Genomic DNA, 12,096 nt, shown 5'->3' with positions numbered 1-12,096 from the left:
GAACAATTTAGCAAATGGCTTCGGGGTGAGGTGTTGCAGGCTGGTGATGACGTTTTTTCTGATGTTAGGAAAATGTATTCCAGTTTGGCTTCTCAGAAATCGCTCTAGTCATCATAGAATGATTTGTGAACAGCTTGTAGAAAGTACACACAGGAATAGCTGCTTGCGAGAGTCACATCTGCCTATTTAAATATCCTTAAGAAGATTTGTTTTGTTTCTGAGTGACTATGCAGTTAGTCTAAGTACGTTATGTCACTCTGAGATGGTGTGTATGCACACACACACTTAAAAATTTTTTGTGGAGATACCATGCTTGTTACCTGCACAAGTAACTGTTTTAAGAGAGGTTGTTTTTTTTCCCCAGCCCATTGGCTGGTGTTTTGTTATTTTTGGATAACTTGTGATGAAACGTCATTGTTCTGGTACTTCTTAAAGTCTTCTGTTTCAATAAGTAGTTGTTGAAGTGCAAGTTAAATTGCATTGAAAAAAGTCACTTTACCATGAATAGGAAATCTGTGTTCAGCTGAACCAGCAAGGAGAACGTACTTAAAGTTAGTTGGGTCTTCATATAGGAACGTGCTGCTGCTGCTGCTGTTCAGTAATTTTGTTTGAGTGCTAGTGAGGTTATCTCATAAAAGAAAATTAAAATGTCAGAACATTAAGAGGAAGACATATATTCTGATTGCTTGGATGATAGACCTTTTAAGACATCAGAAGCTTTAAGTTAGAAATTTATCTTTAAATGAACTGGCTGACAAAGAGATTGTCAGTGAAAACAGTGTATAGCTCCTGATGTATTTGGAGTTACAGCTTGTGATTTGTTACACCTTTTAGGTTAATAAGGTGGATGACAACACTGAGCAAAGAAGCTATCTGCTGGTATTAACACACTAGAACAAATGTTTTCTCATAGTATGATAGCTTTCCGTTTGAGCAAAAGCAATCCACTGCCTCTATTTTTCCATCTTAATTTAATTTTGCATACCTTACAGTGTGCATTAAATTATCTTTTAGAATAAATAAATTTTTTTGTATTTTTTTTTTTTAATTTTAAGCTAAAGCATAGGAATAACCAGTTTTGCTCAGGAGATAGTAAGAGAATGGCAGATACTAAAGTATGTTAGAGAAAATTCTCCATGTGCATCCATGCCAACAATTGTGGGAGTAATTGACAATTTTATTTTCTTTTTATTTTTTTTTTCTTCTCTTGGAACTATAACTTAATGTTTTAGTTCATTCTAATGTTTAAATGTCACCTCTTTAAGCCTTGTAGTGTGCTTTGGCTCAGCACACATTTCTGCAGTTGCGTTACTGAAGAAGACAGCATTGTTAATTCCTTAACTCTGTGCACATTCCTGCAGAGCAACATTTTTTAGAACAGAAATTCCTGGTTTTTGTTACAAATGGAGCGCAACACCCATTACAGCTGGGACCATACCACAGACACTAAACCAAAACAACATCTGCAACACCTTAAATAACGGTTGCTATTTTCTTAGATAAAAATTTGCTTTCTGAAATCATCTAAAAGAGACAACTATCTTCCGATGGTCGCTAGAATGTTTTGGGACAGACGAAATAGTGCATCTGGTCCAGACTTTCAATGATACTTGGTTTTAAACCAGAAGCTAAAAATATAAATCTATTTAGTGCCACACTAACTGTATTAAGAGTCATAATTCCTGTTCTGCCCGCAGTGGTTAGCTGATGTTTCTCTGCAGAGCATGAGTACATCTGCTGGATATATGCCTGACTGTTGCCTAGAATGGACTGTTACCAAAGGAGTAAGCCGGTCTGCTGCTCCACACTGGATTTATGGTTATCAGTCTTCGAAACGCCAACTCAGATTTCTTTATATTTTTGCAACCAATACCTCATTTTACTTCTCCCTTCCTTTCCAAAATACTATAGCAATACAGAATGCAAGGTACATACCTTGTGGAGGTTCTCTTCTTTTCAGTCGTTGAATCTCACTCCTCTTGTTGTCTGTGAGTCTTTGTCTTCTTTCCAGCAGGGAGACCCATAAATTACTTTAAAGATTTTTGACAGGGGAGGTTTTGTCATAAAGTTACTGACTCACTGTTTGAAATTTCTTAAAATGTTTGTGTCTTCTGCTCCATGATCTGAGCAGTATTGGGTTCCCTGTATGTCTGCACAAGTAGTTTTAGTGGTTTTGGGATGATGGAAAGAGGCAATTCCTGTACTTGCATATCTTCACAGACAAACTCGCACAGTAACACATGAAAATGAACTTGATCCTTTTTCAGCTTACCTGTCTTCATTGGAGCTGTCTGCCACTTCTCCCGGGACACTCTTAGTGGGTACGTGCTCTTGAGTTTTTGCCACCATGGAATGCTGTTAAGCATTAGGAAGCTTGCACTGAAACTACAAATGATTTAACTGTGAGAGAAGGGAAAAGACACGTTTTAGTTGAGTAGACAGATGAGGTCAGGATGTAGAACGTATCGGGTGGTACTTTTCTGACCAAATTCGTAAAACTGAAACAACTACTGGGCTTTGTCTTGGGGCTGCTTTTGAGCTCCATCTGCGATAGCCTGCTAAGAACCGTCCGCAACTGGAATAATCTGGGCCCCTTCCCTCCTCCCCACTCCATCCTTCTTCCTTCCCTGACTTCCCTCAGCGAAAGGTAGCACCATACAGCTCTGAGAACAATACTTGTGGGTAGCAGCTGGCTTCTGGCACCTTCATAAAATACCTCAGCATAGCTTAGCATTGTCGCAGAACTGGTTTTAAACTGAAAAAATCAGAAGAGAAAAGCAAACTTTATAAATAGTGGAGATAATTCTAGCTGTAGAGTTTAGTTGAACTGATGTTTATTATGATTGATAAACATGATTATGCTGTATGTATTTGAGATCCTGTTTATAGGTTACAACTTTATAGGGTTGGGTGGGGGGTGGGTGGATGTTGGGGGCAGAGAAGGGGGTTGACTGTGTTAGAAGGAAAATGTTTGCTCATGAATTTTTTTCCTTGTATCTGTCTTGCCAAAGGAAACATTTTGTCACTCCTGGGTTTGGGATTGTTGTTTGCTTGGTTTATCTGTGGTCTAATCTGCAGCACAGCACGTGGTGGCATGCAGGTTACTGATTGGGTTGCTGTTCAGGGTCCTTTTGAGTGTGCGCACACTTCCCTCCCTCTTGGCCTTTCCTTGCCCTTCACCGGGATCTAAAGATGAGGCAACGCGTATCCAGGAGGCTTGGGGGAAAGAAGATGGCTGTACTGGGTTAGAATCAGCCTAGGTGGTATAAATCCATTTCAGTTAGTTGAGTTGCTCCAGAGCTGAACTGGGTCCGTTGAGTTTTAACTTCAGGGAGGGAGAAGAATGGTTGTCGCATCTTAATCTATCTGGGAGAGCAAAAGTGAAACAGGTTCCTTTTATCCCCCTTGTCTTGTTACTGAATGTAGGGCTTGTAGTGCTTGATAATAGGTGGAAAACTTTTTAAACACTTCCTTTTCTAATAGCAATGCTAATCCTGTCTAGACCAAAAACTATGAAAGAAAAAACCAAACTGAGAAGTGAAAGCTAACCTACTCCTGACACCTGGCTGGTATGCCTGAAAGGGTTGAAATACTGCGAGACAGTCGTGGGAGAGGAGCTTTGAGTGGTTGTTGGTGAGGCTGTGAGTCGTTCTCCTGGCATATGTCTTGGTGTTGCAGTGGAGTAGCAGAAGAGTGAGTGGTTGTTGCCTTGGGAGGGTGTTGTAGCCCCCTCCATCCAGACCCCAAGGCTCCCTTCTCATTTCCCTTCAAGACCAACAGAGCAGGGGAGGAGGGGAGGGGCGTGCGTGGGTGGGTGTGTGCAAGTGCGTGTGTGCGCCTGGCTGCGTGTGCTGATGGAAGGAGGTGGGTTTCTAAAGGAGCTCGACTCCACTGGGGCGGGTGAATTCCCAGTGGCCTTGTAGGGAACCAAAGGCACTGATAAGTTGTCAGCTCTGCTGTTTTCAGAGCGGGTAAAAGGAAAAGCTGGGCTGGGTTTTTTGAGCTTTGGGTCAGTGTCCCTTTCTGTAAGGACCTCATCTCTTGTGGGTAGTCCCACCTTTGTCACAGAGTTACTTTGGCTCTGTGAAGACAAACGGTGTGTGGGACTTGCCCAGTGCTGCAGGTCTTAGACTGATGTTGGGATACAGTCAGGGAAAACTGTTTCTTTCCTTCGAATGTGGAAGCAGTGTAATCCAAGGTCAGAGTCTGTTCAACAGCTTTTACGTATGGTCTTTCTCTTAAGGGAGGGACCTTGAAGACTCCTTTCTTTGCTCCCCACGGTAGCCTTGTACATGTTCATGTATCGTGCTATTGGGCTGAGTTGTTTTATCAGTGAACTTGGTGAGCTCTTGTGAAGAAAGGGAGGGAGGAATGGGGAGAGGTGGTTTGTCCAGCTACTCTTCCTCCAGACACCAATCGGGTTGCAGAACTTCACTGAAAGCTTTACTAATAGAATTGTTGTTCTGACATTATGTAAAAGTGGTATTAATATTGTGTGACTTTTCAAAGAGCTAGTTAGATTTATAGATAGGTACTAGGGATATTGAAGAAATGACTTCTCAAAGAAAAGAGCACTTGGAACAAAAGAAGTGGAAAACAAGGTGTGCTTTAAGGAAAACAAATCTGAGGAAGGAAATGAAACAGCTTGTGTGAGGCGAGGGAAGATGATACCCTTTGGCGTTCCTTAGTGCTGCTGAGGCTCAGCCCCAGAACTGGAACATACCCCCTCTGCCTTATTTCATCTCTCTACCAAACAGGACATTGTCAAGTAGCTCAGACCAAAATGCTGATCTGTCTTAAAACTGTGTCAGTCTGCTGGTGAAAATTCTCTGGCAGAGCTTTACATAAAACCATAAGATACTTAATTTATCGTGTTAGCTTCCCCTTTCCTCCCAAAATTCTCTTCTCTGTCATAGTCCCCACTTCAGGATTCATACTGCCTTTGCTGAATTTTTGTAGCAGCAGCTACTTAAGCCCTGTGCCCTGAATGTGGTAATGTTGTGTGCGGATGAAGCTGGCATGTTGCAGTGCTACTGAAATCAGAAAGTATTAAACAGAAGGAATCCTAAGATATTGGAAATGGCACGCCAAGGGGCACGTTGTGGAGATTGCACAACCCCCTTGAAAAACGATTTTAGTGACAGTGTCCTGAGAACAAGGCAGTTAGGACAAAACCTTCCTTCTTCCCCAGTTCGCTCTCCATGTGTCGGTCTCCGTGACCCTGGTGCTTCCTGCGCCCGAGCGAGTCCGAGGGGAAAACACAATGCAGAAGCCTTGGGAGATCAGTGCCGCTTCCTGCTTGTTCCCGGGGAGCCAGACTGGGCCTCCCTGTGAAACGGGGAAGGGAAGGGATCACTGCAGAGCCGCGCCACCCATGGGTGGGTTGGAGAGGTCTGGAGCAGCACTGGTGCCCTCGGGGCACCTCGTGTGCCAGCGGTCTGTGGGAAGGACCTGGGCAGTAGCTTCTTCGTCCCCACCAGTGCCGTTGTTCCATTTCCTTCCTCTGTGGTAGTGTCTAAGGCTAGGTGTGAGTAGGTGTGGGGTGTTTATCCGCCACAGGTACAGGAGCTGTCGTATACCTCATTTCTAACTCGTAACCGAGTAACTTGCTTTAACTTTCTCCAAACCCTACAGAGTTGCCAAGTCTGCCCTCCCTCCTCTGATCAACACTAAGCTCTGGCCTATAGCACCCCGTGACCTGCAACCTGGGGAGTGACCCCCTAACGCCTCTGAATGTCGCTGCTTAAAAGCTACTGCAAAGTGAGGGCAAATTGCAATCTTACCTTATTTCCTTTGGTTACAAGGGGTCCTCTTGATTAGTCTGTGAATATCCACCCCCTCCCCTCCACTCTCCACAGCGAAGGGCTGCCCGCCCTGCCTTTCCCCACCCTGGGACAGCTGCCCTGGGCTGTGCTGAACTCCCGGCCCCGGAGGCAGGCTTGGCCCAGTGCTGCATTCACGCTACTCACTTTTTAACGTGACCAAAAAAAAAAAGGAAAAAAAAAAAAGGAAAGAAATCTCCAAATATTTAATTTTCTTCTTTATTATTTGACAATCCTGTATCCCTTCCCCCTGCTCCCCAGCCTGGCCATAAGCTGCATCCTGAACCCGGTCCATCTTTATTTGAATGTAGTTCCCCTATCCCCATGGGAAAGAGAAGCTTTGTCAGGTCACGGTGGCTGCTATAAGTCGGGAGGGGGTGGTTTCTTTGTTTTGTTTTGTTCTTTTAAAATTTCCAGCCAAAACCAAAGATTTCCTAATGATTGTATAAACTCAAAACAAACAAACAAACCAAAGACAAAGGGCGTCTTCAGCACCAAGCCCATCTGTGAGGCCAGCCTGGCCAGAGTGAGTCCCCTCCAGGCCAGCCAGGGCTGCCCCAGGTGAGGGGTTAGTCGCTTCCCCAGGCTGCCTCTGAAACGCCCCAGGCAGAAACTCAGTGCCCCGGGGTGAAATCCTGGGCACAGGCACTGGGAGGGGGCTGCCAGGCTTTGCAGGTGGGTTGAGGAGCTGAAGACTTGGGTGCAGGATTGGCTGCTCTGCTGGGTGCTTTAACCCTCTGGGGGCTGGGTGATGTTGATTAATACACGCTGAGGTGCACTTCTGAGCTTCTCCCCTCCCCCCGTCACTGCTTGGAAGAGGCTGTCCTGTTGTGAGAAATCCCTGAAAGAAGAAGCAGCTTTTCATTTCTCCTCTAGTTCCTTTTTTCTAGATTTCTTTTATTTTTTGCAGCACCACTGTGCAACTATGCATTGTATTTCTCAACCTTTTATGCTAGGTAGATGCCTGTGACTTTTTAACTTTTGGGGGGGGGATTGCGAATGGAGGAACTTTTTACATGGATCTTTTTAATCTCAGTTGATTGGGGGGTGTTTGGTTCTAGGGTCATACAAGCTCTATCCCAAAGCAAAATCCAAATGTTAATATTATTAGCCTGATGCAGATACCAAAGATAATTTCTTTCCTGCAGAACCTTAGACTTGTGTATTAAGTACGATTACCCAGCACTTGCATTAGTCTAACCTCAGTAATTCCAAAGCTTAGATGTATATTTTGGTATATTTCTGGGATATTAAAAAATTGTCGTTTAAATTCTTGTTTGTTTCAGTGTAATGCTCTTAAAGTCATAGCATGGAGATAACTGAACTTGTCCTATTCTTAGTAGTTTGAAATAATAGTATTTTTGTATGTTTTGGGTGTGTCTATGTATGTATTAACATAACAGTTTTCACTGCCTAGGTGTTCATAAATGAAAAAAAAAAAAAAACCAACAACAAAATGACTAAGGGTTTTTAAACTGTACATAATATTCCATGAGGAATTTCCACCAGACCGCCAATTTGGATCGCATTTTCACTGATGGCCGCTCCCAACTGGGATTCTTTCTTTCTTTTTAAAGAGACAGCATGGTCTTTTGTTTTTTTTTTTTCCCCTTTGACCTGAGGTTCTTTCTCAGCACAGAGGGGTTTTCACTGTTTGTAAGGGATGGGCCAAAGAGGAAGTAGCTTAAATTTTGTTTTTAAAACGATGTTTGATGTCTTACTTGAAAAGCTAACCCTTGGTACAAAGAATCGGGAGTTGAAAAACAAGCCCTTTCTTCAAAATCCAGTGACAGTTTTCACAGAGCTGGTGAATTGTGAATGTCTAGCTTCTGGGCAGTCCCTTTCTGTTTCGTTTCAAAGTAAGAGACATTTTCAGTCTTAATGCTTTCACAACTGTGCAACTGCCTGCGTACACTGGCTGGGAGGTTTTTTCTCTTGCCCTTCCTCATACACTGCATTTATATGCTTCAGGTAGCAGAACACTTGAAATGGAGGGCCATGTGGGAGTACCCGTACCCAAACGCAACCCAAGCTTTTCTTGAGACTGAAATGTGAGAGTCCCACACATTTCAAAACCTTGCTGATCACACTAGGGGTGAGGAGGAAGGCGAAATGCTGTCTCTTTAAAGATGTCTTTTATTATTATTAATTATTGTTATTATTATTATTATTTTCCCAGTGGTTGCCTACAGATAGCTGTAGGCATTGAGAGATTGTGTAGATTACAGTAAATCAGAATGAAAAGGTAGATTTTGTGTAGATGCATTTGTCTGCTGTAATTTTTTATATATATTAAACTTACTGTAATTGTACAGTTCATTTCTGTTGTAAACATCATTAAACCATTTTCCAAGTGTTTTAACATGTATGCACTGGTTTGTAGTTTTTTAAATATGTCAGGGGAAGGCTAATTCCCCTTCCCCCCAGTGCCTGGTCAAACTGGGCCAGGAGATGGTTCTTTCGTGCTCTTTGTCTTGTCAGAAGTGGAGGAAAGCCCAGGGTTTTCTGCAATCCACTCTGCTTTTGTTCTACTCCTGTATTTATCAACTCTCCTAAAAGGGAAAACCACCTTCAGTTGCTTCATGAAGGCAAAGAGAAGACTCAGCTCACTCCTACGGTGAGTGTCCCCAGAACAAGTGTTGGATGCTTTTTGAAATCAAGATCCATTTATACATAAAGAGCATAAAGGTGATATTTTTTTCCCTTAAGAATTTCTTCCCCATTGTTTTGTGGTTGGTATTCTATGACTGCAGACACTAGTGACTTCTACATCTTGCAAATATAGCTGTCATGATTTTTTTTAAAAGATACTTTCAATAATCTTTGTTCTTGCATCAAGAATGAGGGTGTTTTGCAGTAGCAACTTTACTGTAGTTTTCAGCTCAGCTGTTTGTGTTATCACACAGTTCTCTCACATTTTTCCTGTCATTGCAGAAGAACAGTAAGGGAGCTAGGACATGTTTTTGCTGGGAATAGTCATTGCCCTGCAGGGTATGCCTCAGTTTACTTTTTTTTTTTGTAACTTCACCAAGTTACTGTATTTGAAATATTCTTCAAAAGCTACAAGCACCTACTGCAGATAGAGTTTTACTGCTTAAGAAGTTAGGCACGGCCTTGTCATTTACACAGCAGCCATCTCAGCAAGATTTTTTTCTGCTGCTGACCTAGTCCCTTAAGAAACAAACCCATAACCTCATCTGAGTGGTGCCCACAGGGGCAGCTCTTGTTCCCACAGTCTTGCTTTTGTTCTGCTCCCTCTGCTGGGACTAGCAGCATTAACCCAAGTTTAAAATCCCCTTTGTTTTCCTGGGCTGTTTTTGTCCTGTAAGTCACTGGGAAAACTGAGGATGCAGCAGGAGTGTACTTGGATTTACAGCATTTTTTCAACATTCCACCTGCCAGGATGTGTTAGAATACCTTCCTCCTCAGCTTGCCTAGGAGATGACACTGCTGGATGTAAGTTGGTCCAGCAGCCTGACTGCATCAGCTAATGAGCTTGTACCCTTCCCACAGCTGTTCAATGCACACACACACACAGGTCTTTGCTAATTTTATTAATTCAATTTAAAAAAATGCACTACATTACTGAATTAGTATCTCCTTGGAATGCTACCTGTGACATCTAAAGGTAACCCACTGGCAGACTAGAAACTGCATTTGCATTGGATTTTGTATCCTTTCTGTTGCCCAGAGTGCTGGTTTTGGTCTGTTTCTGACATTAGAATTACCATGCCAACCCTTACAAGGGGGCCCTGTTCTGCAGTGATAGTTGTAGATGTTGCTAATGTGAGGGGGCAGAGAAATGGGATTCTCCAGGGTTAGTTTTCCTTCATTTTCCAGTACCACCCTCTTTTTATCAGAGTTCTTATTTTCCTGGTAGCAGGGGTATCTTCTGCCTTCTGAGAAGTCTTTTGGGTAGGTTACCTGACTCCTGTGTAGCTCCAGGTGCTGGATGAGTTGGTGATGCCATGGCTTGATCTTCTGTTGGAGCTCATTTTTGTTGTACTGAAAAGCCTTCAGCCTCTGACCTTCATTACAGTAACATTCCATCACTTTTTACAATTAAAGAAAAAGAGTCATTGCCCACTGAAGCAGGTTTTAAAAGGTAAATTTAAAGCAAAAGGTTTAGCTGGCCGGTGTCAAATAGTCTAAAGATAAATACTACAGGAAATAACTCCAGTCCTATTGTTAGAAGTTCTTTAAATGCAATGAAACCATAATTACATGTCATGATAGCCCTGGAAGGCAAGGAAGAGCTACAGAAACAGCTGTTAGTAGGTGTGGTCTGGTCCCACAACACAAATCTTACAAAACTTGGCCTAATAACCACTATTATTGAAAATTACTTTACAGATATTTACATTTTAATAGCTAAACCTTGCAGTTACATGATCCAAGAGGGAAGGGAGAAGGCACAGACCAAGTCCAAACATATTCTCTCTGTGCATCAACCAAGATCGGTTGTTGCTCTGAAAAAATACACAGTGCTTGTTTTGGATGAAAAAGGCTTTCCCTCCTCCCCACAGAGCAGGAGGGCACCTCCCACCCTTGCCCATCCCCTCCGTGACTGCCACTTAGCGGGGTGGCAAAGGCTGCATTTGGAGAGCATCATAAGTGTCCTTGGTCGCTGTGCTGAGTCCCTGAAAAAGAGGAAAAAAAAGCTGAATGTTTAGTTCTCCCTAACTGACTGGTCAGGAACAGGATGGCTCAGTAGCATTTTTTTTCCCCCCTCCCTAGAGAGGGTTATACTCCTGAGTGTTTCCTTAGGCTTTGTCTAGTGTCAATAGCTGTCACATGAAGGCAAGAGGCACCCTGAGTAACTATGACATGAGTACAGCAGCTCATCCTAACTGGTTATAACAGATCTTTTGGAGTACATTTTATTTGCCTACTATTGACTATTAAGAGCTAACTGATGCTAGAGCAAACTATGTCTGCTAACTAAACAAACGGGTATCAAACCATGAACTTTGTTCTCTGGGCTTCTCCTCTAATTTGGAAGAGAAGTCAGAGGCAACTCTGGGTGAGCTGGCAGCTGGGGTTTCGGCTGGGTGCAGCAGCCCAGGAAGCATCCCCTTGCACCCCTTCCTGCAAGGAGCAGCCTTTCTCCTGCCAGCCTGCCCTGGTGGGGGGAAGTGCTGGAACGTGGGAACTACAGATCCCTGCTGCAGCCATGGAACCAATGACTCCCAGAGTGGGGCAGCAGATGTGGCAGAGGCACAGGTCAGCCCAGGAGGCTGCCAGAGCAGGGCTGGGGCTGCCACAAGTGAGAATTTAGTAAGACACAGGGTTCCTGCTTGTAAAACTTCTAGTGACCCATCACTCTGCTATAAATGTTTAGTGGTATATTGAGTTCACTGGTAACATGGTGTGACTATCAGGAGAGCAGGTTTTGAAGAAAGGCACCAATAAGCCCCCTTACAGGATCCCTCCCTAGCATGTGCTGCATCAGAACTTTTTAATACGTAGTTTTGTCATTTTGAGATGTCAGTGACAACATACACATTTCTACAGAAAGCAGAATTTTAGAACAAGTAAGGGCCAAGTAAGGCCTTATTGATGCAAAACCCTCTGGTGCACCATGGGACTAGAGGTGCTGACCAGTTTGTGCACTGGATGCTGCAGTGAGATAGATTGAACCACTGATGTTTTGAGTTACGACAGCTGTGTGGCAACCTGGAGGTTCCATTTAAGCAATAAACAATTCAGAGACAAAACTATATGTGTCACCTGCTGCAGACAAAAGGTGGTTCTCTCAAGATGTAGGAATGTGGAAACGGTTCCTTCCAGAGTAGCTAAACAAGTGTTCCTGCCAGTTGTATTTAGAACAAGCAGCCACTTTATCAAAGTACCAACAGTGTGATCATTGCCCTGAACCTGAGTAACTCTCTTCAGAAAGGTGCTTTGAAAGCTCGGTGTGCTCACATGTTGCTGACAGTGTGGCAAGATATGGCTACAGTTAAGCCATGAAGACAGATGAGGGGAGCAGGTGCTGGGCGTGTTGCCTACCTGGTAGACACCTTCGTTTCCTTTGCCTCGCCGCCTCTGCTGCTTTCAGAAAGAAAAACAAACACAGATTAATGGGTGCTTTTCCCATTATGCAAAAGAAACCCCTGACCTCCCCCATCATGTACTGAGGGTCAGCAGCTGCACTTGGCCTGGACACCCCCCATGCAGGAGGGAAAGCACCTGCTGAGCTTGGGCCAGACCAGACATGCTGGCAGAGGGCAAAACAGTGAAGACTGGAAATAAAAATGAAGTTATTTTGGTTTGT

General features: G+C 43.5%; 1 protein-coding gene across 1 annotated transcript in view; it reads right to left on the bottom strand.

The window, feature by feature from the left end:
* Positions 1–10,390: 10,390 nt before the first annotated feature.
* CD247 (CD247 molecule) overlaps positions 10,391–12,096 on the bottom strand; it is a 57,356-nt gene continuing 55,650 nt past the window's right edge. Inside the window, exons 7-8 of the mRNA XM_051631926.1 lie at positions 11,832–11,870; positions 10,391–10,462 (exon numbers count right to left, since the gene is read on the bottom strand). Of these exons, the coding sequence (XP_051487886.1) occupies positions 10,397–10,462; positions 11,832–11,870 (105 nt within the window). The 3' untranslated portion in view covers positions 10,391–10,396. The remainder of the gene's footprint in view (positions 10,463–11,831; positions 11,871–12,096) is intronic.

Source organism: Apus apus, chromosome 1, assembly GCF_020740795.1.
Source record: "Apus apus isolate bApuApu2 chromosome 1, bApuApu2.pri.cur, whole genome shotgun sequence".
Taxonomy (NCBI): Eukaryota; Metazoa; Chordata; class Aves; order Apodiformes; family Apodidae; genus Apus; species Apus apus.
Note: the sequence above shows the minus strand (reverse complement) of the source record. Positions and strands in the feature narration are given on the sequence as shown.